Below are 13086 nucleotides of genomic sequence, written 5' to 3' on the forward strand. Positions count from 1 at the left end.
TGTGCTGCTTATTTTTTGTAACATTATAAAATGTCTTTACTGTCACTTTTGATCAATTTAATGCACCCTTGCTGAATAAAAGCATTAATTTCTAATCGAATAAAAAATCTAATCTTACTGACCCCTAACTTTTGGATGGTAGTGGGAGTGTGTGGATGTGATTATATACAGCATTATACATACCTTCAGGACCTTTTTAATGGCATTGATGGTTGCAGTAAGGAGCGAATGAACTTTCTGGTCGTCGTTGATGTAGTCGGCATGACGGATGCACATGAAAAGGATGTAGGCAGGGAGGCAGGGGACAGTGGCCGACACGACATTGGGCTTCATGTCTAAAGACAAGAACTTAATATTAATTACAACTATAGGACCTCCACATTCAAACGTGCTTGCATGCAACCACACATACCAGTAATTAAAGTCTTGACCAGCAAGGCCTCATCTTCTTTGTAGAACTCCAGCATGCCTTCGAAGTCCTTTTCTTTCCTTTGTACCGTGAACTGACGAGTCAGCTCTGGTCTGCTCTTAGTGGCCTGAGAAACTGTACAAAGAATAACGGCACATCAGCACACGGCTCTACTAAAATAAAATGTTAAACACACAGAACAAATGTAATCATTTTACCTTCCAGCTCTTGCACTTTCTTCATATAGATCCTCAACTGCTTCTTCAACTTCCTCTCGTTCTTCTCCAACTTCTCAACAAGTTCCTTTAGATCCTGGAGAACAATCATCACCGTCATCTTGAGCATGTCAATATTATATGTTGGATGCAATGATTCTTTACTGCCCTTTTAGAACCAGTGGCTAATAGTTTGAGGGCTCGTAAAAAAAATAAAAAAATAAAAATTATATATAATAATTATATAAATATTATATAATAAAGTAATAATAATATATATATATATATATATATATATATATATAAATAACATTACATATAACATACATTATTATTTAAATTATTATTATATTCAATTAAAAATAATTTCCTATATATATATTAGGGCTGTCGATTTAATGCGTTAATTAGAAACGGTGAAAAATAACGCGTTAAAATTATTAACGCACCTGCCCCGCCCCCGACCTACGTAGGTCATCTGACATTTCATACAGTTGATTAATGACGAATAGGAAGCAGGTCAACAACTCCGGAGCCGGAGCCTATAGAATGCAGTTAGAATGATCCTAAAATTCAAGATATCTGGTCAAAATGAGTTTGAGGCCTGTATGAGTTGTCGTCTTATATTTATGTCTCATGATATAGTTGCGCAATATCACACGAGTACTGTTTTTGTCTCGAATGGCATGAGTGCAAATGTGATATTGATTATATACAACAGTTCAATAAATCAGAAGTTAATATTGTGTTATATTTAGACATATTGTCTGCTTTTGCTCAATTTTGCCAATGAAAATATTAAAGCCAGAGCAGAACGGTTGTGCGTCTCCGAGCAACACACAGCTGTGTTTCGTTTCCGAATGAATCCGTGTTTTGAGCGGATCAATCGGGTCAATCAATGATTCAATGGCCCATTGATAATGACCGCCATTTACTTCATTCCTGAATGAATCAGTCCTTTGAACAAATCAAATGAATGAATGACTCACTCATTAAAACATTTTTACCACCACCTACTGGCAATTTTAGATTCTTTTTTCGAGGATCATAAAAAAAAAAAAAAAAAATAAAAAAATCACATTTCCATATTAATAATAACAATTAAAAACAAACAAACAAACAAACAAAAAACATTAAATTGATAGTTTACCCAAAAATGAAAATTCCATCATCATTTACTCACCCTCATGTTGATTCAAATAAAATATTTTTTTTCTAAAGCTACTTATTGTAATGTCTCTTTGATCTTTTGGGGATAATTTCTCAGCCAAATTTGCTGTGCGATTATTAGATTAATTAGATTAATTAATCACCACATTGTGTAATTAATTAGATTAAAAATTTTAATCGCTTGACAGCCCCATATATATATATATATATATATATATATATATATATATATATATATATATATATATAAATAAAAATTGATTGTATAAAATTAAACATTTCAGAGGTTGTCTTGTTTTTTGTTTTTTTACCCTATTTAACCCATTTATATTTGTTTTTAGCATAAATCTAACATAACCTAGAGGTTTATGCCTAAAACTAGACCTTCAATTGGCCAATAAGGTATGAAAAATACATATAAGTCAATATATATTTTCTGAAAACAAGTGTATACAATTTTAAGGATTTTTTTTTAAGTATATCTAGATAATTTTAGGCAAAAAAGAAGACAAAAATAATTTTTAGATGAGCCCTCACCAGGTTTTCGTTGGTGAGACGTGTGATCTCCTGCTGCACGCTGAACTCCACCAGAGCTTCAGGAGAAAGTGTGGAGAAGTGGTTCAGCATGTCCTGCTTCTTCTCCAAATTGTCCTTCAGTAGTTCAATCTGTGTGTGAAGAGCCTCCAACTCATCTTTGTGCTGTCGAGACTGCGTCTGTAGCTGGGCCTCCAGCAGCCTGAACACATACAAACATGCCATACTATGGTATAAGTGGGTGTAAAGTGTGTACATGCTTCACTCTCTCAAAAACATTTCTCAAAAGCGACAAAAATCAATATATGCCAAATGGCCCTTTAAAAAACACTGACACATACAGAGGCCTCGGTACAGAAAGCCAGTCAAACCTAGAGGGAAATCAAAGAAAATCAAAGCACAACCTGGCAACTTGCTTTAGACCCTGGTATGCCAGACCAAGCTCCCCATCTTCATTCAAAAAACCCCAGTCTTGTGCTTTACTGGCGTCCGAGTGACGGAGAGCCAAAGAGACAGAGAAGCGGCAGCAGACAGAGAGGAGAGAAAGCAAAAGAGAAGAATGACAAGATGGCAGGGCCAGTTTTTAGTTAGTTTAGCAAAGCAAGGCATGGCAGGTTAGAGTAGTCCGTGAAGACGTCAGCTTCAGCATGAGGGCAAATCTGAATTATCTTCAAGTAAATAGGTCATGTAGCTATTATGACTTGGGTTATTATGTTTCAGTTTTTGTAGGTGAGCTGCCTGCCCAAGCAATATTTCGAAGGAGATGTGGCAATCTCAGGAAATGAGAAATAGAGAAAGGTAGGAAAAACGCATGTATGAGAAATCAGACGGTGTTTAAAGTGCCCAGTCCTGAGACCACAGAGAACGAAATGTATCCTTTCACAGGTAATCAGCACCTCATCTAACATCTGTCACTCTCTGACTCATATTGTTTCAAAAGACCACTTTAAAAATGTGACAGAGAGAAAAGTGTCATGAATTTAGAGCAGCTTGAATGAATACTGGACAGTTTTCAGGTTTTCAGGGTGCACTGGCCAGACAGAAAAATGATCATGATCCACATGATCCTGCAGAAATCCTTCTAATATGCTGATTTGCTGCTCAAGAAACATTTCTTATTATTATCAATGTTGAAAACAATTGTGCTGCTAAATAATGTTGTGGAAACTGATCCATTTTTTCAGGATTCTTTAATGAACAGCATTTATCTGAAATTGAAATATTTTTTACAAAGGCAGCATAGAGGTATCATTTGCTGTCTGCCTAAAATATACATCAATTCTGTGTGTGCGGTTCAGTTGGTGGAAAGGATAAAAATGGCGTCCATATTTTCCAACTTACAATAATGACCAAAAGTGATGTACAGCCTAGGAAAATTGACATCTTCAAATTTTATTTGTTACAGATTTTACATGCATATTGCGTAGTTGTGCAGGGAGTCATTTGTTTCATCCAAATGGCGGCTCAGTATTGGCCGGCTCTGGTCACATGAGGTGCAGGATGCATGTGTGTGATGCTGATGCAGGAGCTGACCAATACTGAGCCGCCATTCAGACATAAACACAGAAGCTCTGCAATGTAAATAGCTTAGCAGGATGAATTTTGAGATGAATTTGTTGAATAAAGTCTTTATTTTTGTTTTGTTTTTGCGCACAAAATGTATTTGCGTCGCTTCATAACATTAAAGTTGAACCACTGTAGTTACGTTGACTACTTTAACAATGTTTTTATTTCTCTTCTGAACCTTGAATGTGGTAATTTCATTGATTTCAATAGGAGCATAAAAAAAAAAACTCTCGGATTTCATCAAAATATCTTAATTTGTGTTCCGAAGATGAACAAAGGTCTTACGGGTGTGAAATGACATGAGGGTGAGTAATTAATGACAGAATTTTCATTTTTGGGTGAACTAACCCTTTAATATATTTCAAAAATATAAAATATTTCCTCTTATTTTGATGGTTTAATTGAACTTGTAGGGTCATTAAAAACAAATATCCTCTCCAGACATCACTTTTGGCCACTACTGTAATTAATTGAATTAATTGTTGTAGAATTAATTGTTGTAGTCACTAAATAATTGCTTGGTTATCCTTAAAGCTCACCTGAATTTGTTAGATCATTAAACATAAAAAAGCTGTAGTGCAACTAAATATAATAATATAAAAATAATCTATAAAATTTTTTTGGTAAACTATTAAATATGGTTAAAAGCTAATTTTGAGTACAAACTTTACAACTATTTTAAAAGGAAACAATGCAAAATAAAGTTGTCTCTAACTCACCATGAGCCAGTGGTGGTCTATAAATTTGACAGAAATATTGCAGGTAAATTTTACATTTTAGTTTTAAGACTATCAGTGCTTGATTGAGTTTGTGGCCGCACTATGCCAATTCATGAGAAGTGATTGGCTCTCCAGTAAACTAAGGTATACAGCTGAAAATGAAAGTGGACAGCATGAAGAGCTGAATCAGAGAGCTGCTCTGGATCTTGCAAACGATCAATAGCACTGAATTCCAATTTCATTAAAAAAAAAGACAAAAAAAGACAAATGAGTACATGGAGGAGAGCTGGTGTCACTTTTAAAAGCTTTTCATTATGCAGATTGGACTGACTTACTTCTTTGAATCAGGCGCATCCACGATGTCCTCCCCGTCCACAGGCTTCTTGTTGTTGGTCCATTCTGATACATCATTGGAATTCTGTTTGGATGAAACAAAGATATCAATAGGGAACAACAAGTCAATATTTATAGTTGCTACATTTCAGCAACTCAATCTAATATGGAAAGGAAAGATATATCTGTGTGGGACAAATATAACAGTGAGAGCAAGAAAAAGAGCTTTCTTTCCAAGCGTAATCAATACTGACTCTGATTCGCCCGCCTCAGCAGATTCAGACAGGCAGGTGGATATAAAGCCACTTTCAGTAGCAGTGCAGGTTTTGTAAAGCTCAGCCAAACTATTACACTCAACATTCATTGAGTTTAAATTACTCTGAGCTTCATCAAAGCCCATTATATGCCATATTATCCCATGCAATGTCTCTATGTCTGATTTTGGTTTTATAGAAAATTAAGTTTTCCATTTAAGGTACCTCCACTGGAGACTAATGGGATGCTAATGGATTAGAAGGTCTTATATGACAAGGATGTATTAAAATAGCGTAATTTGGTAAGACAACAGCTGTAAAAAATGGATTAGAAGCCCTCAAAGGTCAAATTTATAAAATGCGTATGTCGTATGGGTAATGTGTTCAGACTCACAATGTGGTTGATGTTCTCAGACTGTCTCGTGGAGTTCACAATTTGGGTCTTAAGCATAAGGACTTCCTCCTTGCGCACATCCAGCTCCTCATTGGCCGCTTTGAGCTGATTGAGCAGCAGGTTGTAGCCATCTTGAAGCTCATTGGACGAACTGTTCTCGGAGGCCCTGTCGGCCACTGCTTTCCTCAACTCGTTCAGGTCATTCTTCAACTTCTTATTCTCCGTTTCAAGCTCTTGCCGCTGTAAGCAGAACAGATTTTATGAATATAGTCAGAAAGAGGGTAAAAAGTCTGTATTTTGTACCACTTAAAGGGTTGATTTTTATTCAAATCTATCAAAAGTGACCCGAGGCAAAGAATTGTAAATAAGTCAGAATGTATGTTTGTGATAAAGAAACTCTGAAACAGAAAGAGACGCACTCACAAAAAATAAAAAAATACAAAAATCAAGTATTGCTGACTGCAGTAATTCTATCCAAGGTAACCGAACGCCTGCAGCTAAAGCTTTGATCAGACGCAAAGAGTGTTTGAGCCCTGCAGAACAAGAACCATCAGCAATTATTATATAAGCTCACAGTGCAATGTTGGGGCGCTTTAAGAAAACAAACAAATCCGTTACGTAATTCTACCGCCTTGAGCTCCACTTAAGCTCAGCTGCACAGCCACCAGATCAACGTTTGGCTCTGGTGTCTTCATTCTTGTACTTTGTTCTCTGGTCAGAGTCAAACCTTTTAAAGCTGTTAAACTGAGCCTGCTGTTGGGGTTTCAACACGCCCTTGTGCTCAGATAAATAACTGATCACTGATATGAAAGCGTTAAGGGCTTGTTAGGTGTCCAAGGAAGATCGCAATTGCATGAAGGTGATATGACGGAGTTCCTAAAGGCTACAGACCTTACTCTGAACAGACACCATATTTAATGCTACGAGAACACACACACTCTGCCGGATCAGTACGATTTTTTTTTATGCTTTTGAAAGAAGTCACTCACCAAGGCTGCATTTATTTAATCAAAAATACAGTAAGAACTGTAATATTGTGAAATATTATTACAATTTAAAATAACTGTTTTCTAATTGAATATATTTTAAAATGTAATTTATTCCTGTGATGGCAAAGCTGAATTTTCAGCATCATTACTCCAGTCTTCAGTGTCACATGATCCTTCAGAAATCATTCTAATATGCTGATTTGTTGCTTAAGAAACATTTATTATTCTTATCAATGTTGTGTACATTTTTTTCAGGATTCATTGATGAATAGAAAGTTCAAATGAACAGAATTTATTTAAAAAATAGAATCTTTTGTAAAATTATAAATGTCTTTACTGTATTTTTTTTTTTAATTTAATGCATCCATGCAAAAAAAAAAAAAAAAACGTTTGTTTTTGGTAGTGTATAATGTTACAAAAGCTTTCTATTTCAGATAAATGTGGTTCTAATATTATTGAATAAAATATTATTTTTTAATATTATTATTTAATAAAAATATTATTGAATAAAATATTACTACAATTTAAAATAATAATTTTCTGTTTGAATATATTTCACAATATTACTGTTTTACTGTATTTTTGATTAAATAAATGCAGCCTGGGTGAGCATAAGAGACTTCCTTCAAAAACATTAAAAAAATCTTACCGATCCCAAATTTTAAATGGCAGTCTACATATACACTGTACTATTTTAGTATCTAATTATAATTTATGTTTTACCTTAAGTTAACTATAATAACTGTAATGGATAGCAAAACAATCAAATTTTGTGTATATATTTGTATGAATGAATATATTTGCATTTTAGCATTTCTTAATATTACTTTTATATACATTCAGTTTTAAACTGACTACTTTTAATGTGATATTGTTTTGCTATCACTATTTAATCGTACATTATGTGTTGTATAGTCTTTACAACTTGGAGATAAGAACTTGAACAAAATCTTTAAGGTTACAAGACAATGTTGAAAATCAGAAATTTTTCATTGCTTTTGCTTAATATATGAATTACTTCTAGCTTATTATAATACTTCTGGCCAGACAAAGTTAGACATAGGATTGAAAAAGTCATTTTAATCGCTTTCCTGCTTTTGCCTCATGGCTGTTAAAAGAGTTAACCTAACAAAGTGTTGAATGACTTCTCAATATCAGATCAAAAGAGAGATCTATTAAGAAATAAACGTTATCTAACAGACAGCATATCATATCATTCTGAACATCCTTTCTATTCCACACAACCTTGTTTTCATCTGCATCAAATTAAATGTTTATACAAAAGGCACTTCTCAATGTTTGTTTGAAAATCGAAGTATTTAATAATACGAGTCGCTTTATGAAAGCAAAACATCCATGTGCCATCCTGGCGTAATTCAGCTCTCTAAAAAAACATCCAAGTCTTAACTTTCTGTATCGCCCCACTCACCCACAGTTTAACAGGCAGCGTGACCAGCAGCAGCAGCAGGGCGGCCCCAGTGCAGAACAAATCAATGAGTACTACTAAGACAGACATTTGACTGGAGGCAGGGTGGCATGACCATTACACTGAGCAGGACTGACTCTTACCTTGAGACTGTTGTAGGCCAGGTCTGCGTTTATATCCTCCTCTGACGTGGAGCTCTTGGGCTCACTACCCTGTAAGATAAAAGGAAAAAAAAAAGATGTAAACACAAGCTGACTGATAAAGCAGAGGACCATGCTGTTGCAAGTACAGATGAGAGACCGTCAGAAAAGATAACTGGAGTTTATGATCAGCTGGCTATGTTGTAAGTAACCTATGACCAAAAAGTGGGAAATGTTAGCCTGAATGACAACACAGAGATCTGTTATTACAAACATCATGAGAACATGAGGAGAAAGGTATGAACACATAATAACAATCAGCAAATCTTGATTCTTTAAGATTATTTTGATTAATGCATACATCCAGTACCTTAAAGACCATATGAAACGATCAGACATATTTCAGTTAAGGCCAATAGACTTTCGTTTAAGAGACTTAAAATGTATCGTTAAGAAAGAGTAATTATAATTATTATGTTATTTTGTACTTTATTTTTTGTTTCGTTTCATTGTCAACTGTGAGATGAGAATGAAAGCAAAGCGGCCATGACAAATAAACATGCCTTGTGTTTGCTCAGCTCCTCCACTTTATCTAGATTGGTCTGCAGCCTCTTTCTTTCCTGCTCCAGCTCTCGTACTCGCTTCTGTAATTTCATGAACACACTGAGGTCCATGGCGGCCTTCTCTATGCCCATTTCCTGCAGGAAGACAAATCATATTAATGCTCATTTTGAAATACACCCTTTTCAAAGCCTGCTGTCGTATGTTAGCAGATTCAGCCAAATAGCTTTACCTCCACCTGCTGGATGGTGTCATCAGTGTCTCCTGCCTCTGACAAACTGATGGAGGGGTAGTTGGAGTCCGAGCCCAGACTGCTCTGGTTAGAAGGGATCCTCCGGTGGCCGGGATGGAACTAGGGTGTGTAAAACCCATGTTAAAAACAACAACAAAAACAAAGTCCCAGAAGTTTAGACTCATTGTCAAACCATTACCTTCATGGAGGACATGTCCTCCTGCAGGTTTTCATATCGCTGCTCCAGTCTGGAATATTCTTTCAGCAGGTTCTGATATCGTTGCCTCTCCTCGTCCAGTTCCACCTGCAGGTGGCTCTCTTTCTGAGACACATCACCTCCTTGACCTGAGAGACACAACACAGGCATTCACACACTGGAACTTAACAATGAGCCAGATGACAAACTGCTCCCATTGACTCATATTTGCTTGTATCAACTTTCAGAAGCTTGAGTATTTTTGTATTATGTGTGATCAACATTCTTTCTCATAATCTAGGTCTCTATACAGTATCTCAGGGTATGAATCCTCTTTTGGTCCATTTTAGATGCGAGGTCTCTATTTTACATTCACTCTACAGGTTTTGGGTAACCCAGTCCACTTGAATACTGTGCAATATAATACTGATGATGATGACAACACACCTTTTATATATCTTTGGTTTGATTGATCAATAAAAGATCTTTATTACTCTGATAGAAGACCTTTGAGTGTCTATTTGTAGGTAACAATTTGTTCTTCATTCTGTAATCTCAATAGAAATAAAACAAGCACCTCCTTCTTGTACTCAGCATTTACAATGCATATTATAACCGAAACGGCATTGCAGACTTGCATCAGATTCTACTCAACTCTACTCAAAGTTGTATATGAAAGCCTTTGAACAGATTCTGAGAGAGCTATCAGACCGATGTCCTGATAGTGGTTTGATGAAGCCATCCATTAAACAGGCCATTTTAATTTGAGGAGATAAGTGGTATAATAAATTTGTGACATTGTATCCTTTGACCCTTTTATTTGAAATCACTGATATAAGAAATGAGTGAAGCTCCATATCAGACATACTAGATAAAAGAAGGTCCTATATTTAAACATTTTTGGGAAAGTCTTAGATATTCCCCCAATTTCCTTTGGTTTTATTCATCTGTCATAGACATAATAAACAATGGGGTTAAAAGGGATTTAAACTGTAAGGGTTAAAACTGTTAGTTATCTAATTTTATCTTTTTTACCACATAAAAGCTTGCTTGTGCCTCCAGCTTTAACTGTCCTATTCGCTTGAACTGCAGAAGACTTATCTTTTAAAGGAATAGTTCGCACAAAAACCAAAATCATTTACTCACCCTTGTGTCGTTCCAAACTTGTGGCTTGGAACACGAAAGAAAATATTTTGAAGAATGTTTCAATTGTTCTTGTCAATACAATGAATGTTAATGGTGTCCAAAACAACACTGACTAGACTTCATAGACACTGTATGGACAAAATGTTGGAAACATTCCTCAAAACACCTTTTTTGTGTGTGTGTGTGTGTTCGGCAGAACAAACAAAGTAATTTGAAATGACATGAGGGTGAGTAAATGGCAGTCAACTTTAACCTCAATGGAATAACATCCTCTTTAGATAGGCCAAAGAGACACGATAAGACAAACCAGTGAAAGTTCTGAGATGAAAAATTCTGCTTCCTACTGAAAAAAAAAAACTGTAACAAACAACAAACCCGTGACAAACTGAAAAAAGTCAGCAAAACAATTACTACATTCATAACAGCGCTCTGAATTGAGTTTTGAACAAAGTAAACAACATGGACAGCAGAACAGCACTAAGGAACAAACCTTTTAAAAACGCCATTTAACAAATAAAAAGCGTATTGAGACCAAACCTCGAGTTTCAAATAGCATTCTCGCATGTGAACCGGCTTGATACAATGGTCAGCTTTTAGTTGTGCAGGTAAAGAAGCAGTGTCACATTCCTCCACTGAAATCCAATGCATTTTCTGTCCCTCTCGTCCCACTTCTGCACACAGACCCTCTTGTGCGTCAAACAAAACCAGCCCAGCCCTCCAGGCAAGTCACACATCCTCTCACTCCTCGTACTCCGTCCTCCAGATGCTTTGAGGGTGTGACTCTGTGAAGCGTGAAACTTACCCTGAGTGGAAGACTGGATTTTGCGGTTCATCTCTTCTTTTTCCTTCTTCAAAAGCGTGTTCTCTTTCTCCAGCTCCTCTACCCTCTACAAAAACAACAACAAAAAAAAAAAAGTCACACCACCCTTTCAGTTCAAACCATCAGATAAACAAGAAAGTTTAACTGTAAGAAAGCCAATTTGAATTAAATATAGTGGGGTTGAATAGTTTAAGAATAATTATATAAATATAAATTATATTATCAGCACATCAATATCAGTGAAAAGCTGAATTAAAATAACATGAATAATTATTTCAGAATGTCTTACTATTTGATAGAGTATGCTCCATTTTGGGCATATATATCCTTGGTTCAAAAGTTTGGGGTCAGGTTTTTTTTTTTTTTTAAAGAAATTAATACTTTTATTCAGCAAGGATTAAACTGATCAAAAGTAACAGACGATTTCTATTTCAAATAAATTCTGATCTTTTGAACATTCTACTCATCAAAAAATCCTGAAAAAAAGTCCACAAAAATATTAAGCAGCAACTGTTTTCAGCATTGATAATAATAAGAAATGTTTCTTGAGCAAATCAGCATATTAGAATGTATAGAATGTAATATATATAAATAATTGCATGAAGTGCATTACTATAACGCAGATATTTTAAGTCTTAAAAAAATACATTTTAAGTCTAATTACAATACTTTATATTATTTTTAATTACTGTAATTTATGATATTTGTAATTTATATTTGTAATTTACTTTATCTTACTTTAATTTACTCTGTCTTTATTTTACTTTACTATAAAACAAGAGGGAAATTATCACATTAAGTCACATTAAATACATACTATCTGATTATTTCATTTCAGAAGCCCTTTTGTGAGCTGGTCAAAGCTCTTAAACAATTTCCATGCATTATTAAATGTGCTTGTGGATGACAGACATTAGTTATGTAACAGCTGCCCTGTTATAAAAGCCAGTGTGTCATTTTTGTGTGGAAACTGAAAAGCTAAATACGTTGATCTATTTTAACCATTTACTCCCAGACAATTTAAATGAAACCTACAGAAATATGAAAAAAATACCTGAGACAAAAGTATACCCAAAACTAAATATGGCAAATCTACTATGTATCTGTGCATCCTTTCTCACCTGTTCGAGCCCTTGCTTCTCGTTGCTGAACTCCTCCTCTATCTGCTTCCTCTGGGTGTGGGCTTCCTGGAGCTCCGCCCTCAACTTCTCAAGCTCTTCCTGCAGTGATGTCACCGGAGTGCCAGCAGCCTGTCGAATGCGAATGGTCTCCAGCTCTTTATGGAGCTTATTGACCTCTGATTCCAGAGCAGTGTTAGCGACAGCCAGCTGCTCGTTCTGAGTTTTATACTCTTTTGACTGTAAAGAAATGGAGATAGCTGATTAACATCATGTCAGTTTGTTTTGGTGGCTCTGTAATCATGTAAGCATCCTACTATCTTCCTGTACCTGGTTATCCATCTTCTTCTGGAGCTGCACAATCTTGTTCTCCATTCCGACATTGAGATTTTTTAAGTGTTGGGCCGAACGAGCCTCTATCTTGAGCTGTTTGAGCTGACGCTTGGCACGTACGCGACGGTAGAAACACTGGATGACAATGGCAGCATTTCGGGCATGGAGATACTTCTTCCTCACAAGCCAACCACGGACGGTCTTCTGTATGACAATGGCTTTGTGATGGAGCAGGAACTGAAAGGATAGAAAATGCACCGTAAAACTGTGCTTTAAAGAAACAACGCAGAGAGAGTGAAACAAAAATTAAAGTGCAGTGCAGTACCTCCTGATATAACCTGCGTATGAACATGCCCCGGGCGAACGCTTGAATGGTTATCACAGCCCGACGGATCCTCAGATACTCCCGTCTAACTTGCACCATCCGGTACTGCTTCTGACAAATAAGTGTTGCTCGGGTCAGGCGAAGCATCTCTGCATGTCTGAGAGACAGTGAAAGAACACAAGTTGTTAGTAAAGCAAAAAAAAAAA

The 13086-nt window shown here is 35.9% G+C and overlaps 1 protein-coding gene across 3 annotated transcripts in view; it reads right to left on the bottom strand.

Moving 5' to 3' along the window:
* myo5b (myosin VB) overlaps positions 1–13086 on the bottom strand; it is a 64094-nt gene that overhangs the window by 8361 nt on the left and 42647 nt on the right. For 2 of the 3 annotated variants that reach the window (XM_048167429.1, XM_048167428.1), the window contains exons 20-34: positions 12881–13037; positions 12553–12792; positions 12226–12462; positions 11087–11171; positions 9142–9287; positions 8943–9062; positions 8713–8847; positions 8153–8221; positions 5595–5834; positions 4949–5031; positions 2733–2810; positions 2332–2530; positions 628–721; positions 413–544; positions 184–335 (exon numbers count right to left, since the gene is read on the bottom strand). In XM_048167429.1, the coding sequence (XP_048023386.1) occupies positions 184–335; positions 413–544; positions 628–721; positions 2332–2530; positions 2733–2810; positions 4949–5031; positions 5595–5834; positions 8153–8221; positions 8713–8847; positions 8943–9062; positions 9142–9287; positions 11087–11171; positions 12226–12462; positions 12553–12792; positions 12881–13037 (2167 nt within the window). The remainder of the gene's footprint in view (positions 1–183; positions 336–412; positions 545–627; positions 722–2331; positions 2531–2732; positions 2811–4948; positions 5032–5594; positions 5835–8152; positions 8222–8712; positions 8848–8942; positions 9063–9141; positions 9288–11086; positions 11172–12225; positions 12463–12552; positions 12793–12880; positions 13038–13086) is intronic. The other variant, XM_048167430.1, reaches the window with a different exon arrangement.

The sequence above is a fragment of the Megalobrama amblycephala genome, linkage group LG18, assembly GCF_018812025.1.
Source record: "Megalobrama amblycephala isolate DHTTF-2021 linkage group LG18, ASM1881202v1, whole genome shotgun sequence".
Classification (NCBI taxonomy): domain Eukaryota; kingdom Metazoa; phylum Chordata; class Actinopteri; order Cypriniformes; family Xenocyprididae; genus Megalobrama; species Megalobrama amblycephala.